Below are 5,726 nucleotides of genomic sequence, written 5' to 3' on the forward strand. Positions count from 1 at the left end.
ATGGTGTTGGCATTTCATTCTTCTAGTCACCTCTGCCACTGGCAATACTACAGTACTTGGACACCCAGAAGGTGCCAAGGCCACCTCAGTTTCAAGGCACTGTAACTAGGTGTAAGGAAGTGTTAACATCTGGACAAAGGCTATGGGCCAGTTCTCAGTAACAAGGCAGGAGACCTTAGGGAGGTGTGGATGGGTGAGGGTAGTATGTTCTCCATTAAATCATCTGGAGTGGTGCCTCCAACTTTAGATACAAGTCTTTGGCAAAGAGCAAATGCTATTTGTATGATTTTACAAAAAGCTGCTTAACTTACCCATGGGTCTTTTAAACAGTTTATGTACCAGCCATTGCAGTAAGTATGCTTAGCATGTAAAGACCTAAATTTCCTTTCACACAATGGGGGCTAGATACTGAGGCATTACAGAAACTGCTCCTAAGCCTCCATTTGAATTGCATTGACCTTTAAAAACTCTTCCTTATAAGCACAAAGAAAAGAAGGGCTCACCCTTGGTTCACTGGTGGTTGCGAACCAGTTGTAAGAAGAATAGAGCCTGTTATTCAGATGCTGTGCTGTTAAAAAAATACCAGGTACTGGCCACAAAGCAGAGTGACAGCTAGCTCATTAGAGAAGAATGGACACCTGGTCAGTGAAGAACAGACAGTGAGCCAGTTTCCTCATAGCCGCAAGAATCTCCTTGTTCCTCATGCTGTAGATAATAGGATTCATCATGGGGGGCACTACTGAATATATGGCAGCTGCTATGAGGTCCACTCCCGATGGGGAATGGGAGGTAGGTTTGAAGTAGGCAAATGTGCCAGAAAAGATAAACAAGGAGACCACAATGAGGTGAGGGAGGCACGTAGAAAAGGCTTTATGCCGGCCCTGGTCTGAGGGGATTCTCAGGACTGCACTGAAGATCTGAATATAGGACGCAACAATCAGAATAAAACAGGACAGAATTAAGCAGAAACTGATAAACATCATAAACAGTTCCCTGAAATATGTGTCCGAACAGGAGAGCTTAAGGAGCTGGGGGATTTCACAGAAGAACAAGTCCACTACATTGCCTTGGCAAAAAGTGAATGCAAACATGTTCCAAGTGTGCATGATAGAATTGAGCATCCCTGCTACCCAGGCACTGGATGCCATCTGGACACATGCTCTTCTGTTCATGACCATCTCATAGTGCAAGGGCTTGCAGATGGCAACATAGCGGTCATATGCCATGACGGTGAGTATACAAAGATCTGCTCCCACCAAGAAGCCAAAGAAAAACACTTGAGTGGCACACCCACCATAGGATATTGTTGTGATGTTCAACAGGGAGTTGGCCATGGTTTTGGGGAGAATGACAGAAATGGTTCCCACATCCAGTATGGACAGATTCATCAAGAAGAAATGCATAGGGTTGTGAAGACGGTGGTCAAGGACTACAGCCACAATGATGAGAAGGTTCCCCATCAGGGCAGTGATGTAAATGACTAGAAACATGACAAAATAGAAAATCTGCAACTCCCAAGCATCAGAGAATCTCAGGAGGATGAAGTCAGACACAGAGCTTTGATTTAACAATATCTTTCTTGCACCATTTGTGGGCTGCCTGTAGAGGGAATGACAGATACAAAAATCATGAGTTAGAATCACCATATGATTGTCCATCTGAAAAACCTACTGAATCTCCTAGCGACAGAACTTCCTCTTATATTATTCAGTTGTTTGCATTATACTCCTGCTGATTTCCATCAGAAGGAATTGCGGTGCTTTTAGGAGTTAGTCTTGGCTAACTGGAGGAGTTAAGAGAAGGGCAAAGCAGCTACATTTTGCTTAATGAACATCCTACCAACTAACACACAACCAAAGGAGGATTATTTGGACCCAATGACACAAGAGCATTTACATCTATGGGAATTTCCAGGAGCAGCAGGACCATTCACTTTGGAGGGCAGGAAAGATCTGTATGGAGAGAAGGGAAGTACACTCTCCACATTTCACAAGAAGAAAACCACAGTACCTGTGACCAGATCCTGATCTGGTCTTTTTTATTGACACCATTTCCTGCTGGCCTACATCACATCACATTGCATCACATGAAACTGGTAAAAAGACATTCTGAAGTGGCCAGAGTGAAACAGGAAACACATTTCTCTTTCTCCCTCTCTGTTGCTGTTTACTTTAATTTCTCTTTTCACTGTTCAAAGTTAGTTCCTTGCTTCAGGTGTCTAACTCTCTCTGGTTACTTTTCAGTGCCTGTCCTTTTTCTCTTCTTGCTCTGCCTTTTGTTTTTTATGATAACACCTGCCTTGCACTACCTTAGGACTGCCATGCTTGGGGGTCCTCAAACCAATGGATTCCACATAAAAGGATGATGTGCAAGGGAATGGAACTACAAAGTAGCTTTAGTTTTATTGTTTTCAGTCCACTTTGGACTGGAGGGAAGGCAAAGTTGAATGAAGTCACTATATTGTGAATGAAAGGGCAAAATCCTTTTTCATTAGTGGCCAAAGTGACACTTAGAGATGCCTCTAACTCCATTTCTTCCTGTATGTCCCTAAAGGGCATGTTCAGTAGGATGCACTACACCCACATGGAAACCCCAGCAAAACAGAATGACCCTGCACATGGATCATAATTTGACTATCAAGTATTTGATCTTCCTCTTAGCCCACAATGTTAGTCTTTATGCCACTTACTCAGTTAGCAAAACAAAGTGGGATATAGGTCTCCCCCACCTGAGAAGATTTGACACTGCATCTGCCACTATGCAGCCAACTGTTCTAATAACCAAGTGCTATAAGTATCATCCCAGTCTTTAAAAGTGAAATGAGGTTTGATCCAAAGTACATATAGATGGATCTAATGAAATCCAATTGAACAGTTTTCAAGATAGATAGATAGATAGATAAACAGACAAACAGACAGATAGACAGAGAGATTAAAGTTGCAGCAGAGAAACTTAGATTACATATTAGGAAAAACTTTTTTCACTTGGAGGGTAGCAAAGCACTGAAACTGCCCACCCAGAGAGGTTGTGGAATCTCCTTACTTAGTGGTTTTTAAAACCATGATAGAGAAAGCCTTAGCTTGGATGATATAGTTGAGGATGGTCCTGCTTTGAGCAATGAGATGACCTCCTGACATACCTTCCAACCCTAATTTTCTATGATTATATATAGACAGAAAAACAGTGTGACAGACAGACATATTGAAAATCTATACTCTAGCAGTTTTCCTCCACATACTCCTTGCTCTCTTCATCTGTTTCTCAACTGCACTATAATGCATAGCCAAGTTATTTCTGCTCACCAGAGGACTGACCTGGATTTTACAATATCCCACATACTTTCTAACCCAGGTTTTCAGCATTTAAGAATGGTGTAGCTGTTCTTCTTTAGACTTCTTAATCCATTATAAACATCTCTAAATTAATCTTTGATATTACTATGTCTTTCAAAGAGACAGAAATGGCACACAAACTTTCTACCTTCGTTTTCTAAAAGTAACTAGTGCCTTAGCCCATCTCATGGGTTCTTTACACAGAACTCCCCAAAGTAACAAATTCCTTATCCAGCAAAGTGGGGAAGTGCAAGAGGATTTGCCCGGTTTATTTAAATCCAAGACAGAACTCCTGTAGTCTCAACTGAAGTATCCTTAATTTATTGTAGCTAATTCCACATTAGCCAGGAAGCAAGCCAAATGGAAATTGTCCATTTGAGGGTTTAATGAAGTTCAGCTGAACCAGCTGAAAACTTAAATAAGACTTGGAAGCCACCAGAGTGTCACAGGTAGACAAGCCCTCAATTTTCACAATTTAAAATTAATCTGGCAACAAAAATCTGGAAAGAATATATACTGCTCATGAATGGTTGGTCCTGAAACCAGCCTTAGGATCAGAGGGTTATAAGAAAGTTGTGACTGTGAGGTCATCGGTCTCCTCAAGTTAGGATATCCTGACTAAAGCCTCTCAGCCATAAGGGACTGTCTCTACTCTACTGGCTCAATGGGATTATATATCCCATAATATATCTCCAAAACCAGAAATAAACTTACTGCATTTATTCTGGATAACTCCGTGTTGTGATGTCTTTCTGCTTAAAAATCCAAAGTTCTTTGAATTAATCTTTCTGTTCGACTCTGTCTGTCTATGTATTTAAAGATATTTATATGACGCCCTATCTCTCTGTCTCCTCCTATTCGCTCTACCTATTCTCCCTAATTATGTACATAGTAATCTGTCTTCAGGGGTCATTTTAAAGTGCATCTGCTAGAACTATTCTGAGATTACTTGCTGACTGCACATGATTTGTGGAGGTAAGCTCTGTGCAAGCTAGAGTGTTTATCAATGTTTCATCCAATGAGCTTCCAGCTAAGCATCCCCCTGAGTCCTGGACAAAGGTACATGAGGCACCTGGCAAGGAGCCAGGAGTAGAGTTGGTTGCAAAACCTTCTAATGAGACAGTATTGTGCCCCCAAAAGCTGGTTGGTCATTCCTCATTTATTCTGCTTGAAACACTTGGGGTCCAAGGCATTCCAGTATCCAACAGGGTTCCCACACACCTTGAGGCCCCCATACTCTTGGTCACACAAGCCAAGTGCAGTGCTCTGGATACAAGGGCCCCCAGGTCCTTGGCCACACAATAGTAGACTGCCTAAGAGCACGGAATATGGTGTTCCCATGATGACAAATTCTCCAAAACAGATACTCCTTTATATCACTATCCCCAAGTCTAAAGACTCCACCCTAATGAACACTGTGCTCAACTCCCTTTTTCTAGCTGCAATGATTCAACCCAGCAATCATGGCCTTCCTTATTGTCACTATATGTCTGTTATATTGCCACCTTCATCCTTCTGCTCCAAAGAGTGCTAGAGTGAAAAGAGAGGTATATACCTTCATGCACCATCCATCTTTGGGTCATCAATGGTCCTTGGAGATACAGTTAGTTTATCTTTCTGCCAGTTTTTACTAGTAGTTCTACCAGTCAGTCTTCTAGGATGTTCCCAGGTGAAAAAGACCTCCTGCCCTTCTACTGCTTTCCCATATAAGCAACTGCTGCACAACACCTGATTGTGTGGGTGTGTGCATCTACCATGCACACTTTGGTTTTTCTTCCTAGAGGGGTTGAGTGTCTCCTTGCCTGGGGGATTATAATCCATGTTTTATTGCCATCGTTTAGGGGTGTTTGGGGCAATAAGCTATAAACAACTGCTGAGACACAAGAGGTCCACCACCCATAATGCGCCCCTTTACCAACCAAGTTTCCCCTCAGAGATTCAATGGCTCCTGCTGAGCCTGGCAGCCAGGTGGCTGGTGAACCAAAGGTGCTTCTGCTTCAAGGTTTTGATGGCAGTGGTGGTAATGAAGGATACCTAATTCCACAGATTGGTCTAGAGCCTGGCGATGAGGGCACTCTCCTGAGACACACACACAATATGGTCTTGCAGTTGTGCTCAGACTGGTCATGTTCTTAAAACAGAAGGTTCTCATGCCAAGGGTGGTTGACAAAGCCCACTACCATAGTAATAACAGGTACCTAAACTCAGAGAAAAAACTGGATTCTCTGAATCCTGAGCACATGAAGGTGTCCATCCTCCCAGAGAGACTGTGAATTGAGACCAATATCCCTCTTCAGCAATTCCCTTATACATTTCTAAGCAGTTTCCTCTCAGCCTCTCACCTCTCTTAATTAGCCTTCAACATGCCTAACTGCAAATAGCCAAAAAAAGAAA

The 5,726-nt window shown here is 42.5% G+C and overlaps 1 protein-coding gene across 1 annotated transcript; it reads right to left on the reverse strand.

Annotated features, from left to right (window-relative positions):
- Window positions 1-620: 620 nt before the first annotated feature.
- On the reverse strand, window positions 621-1,226 carry LOC102368072 (olfactory receptor 14A16-like). The gene has a single exon (XM_025216047.1). It carries the CDS (start codon window positions 1,224-1,226, stop codon window positions 621-623), a length of 606 nt encoding a protein of 201 aa, XP_025071832.1.
- Window positions 1,227-5,726: the final 4,500 nt, after the last annotated feature.

The sequence above is a fragment of the Alligator sinensis genome, unplaced genomic scaffold (assembly GCF_000455745.1).
Source record: "Alligator sinensis unplaced genomic scaffold, ASM45574v1 scaffold79_1, whole genome shotgun sequence".
Classification (NCBI taxonomy): Eukaryota; Metazoa; Chordata; order Crocodylia; family Alligatoridae; genus Alligator; species Alligator sinensis.

Excerpts from the sequence above, each read along its gene's own strand:
- LOC102368072 (XM_025216047.1), bottom strand. The coding sequence starts at position 1,226 with ATGGCATATGACCGCTATGTTGCCATCTGCAAGCCCTTGCACTATGAG.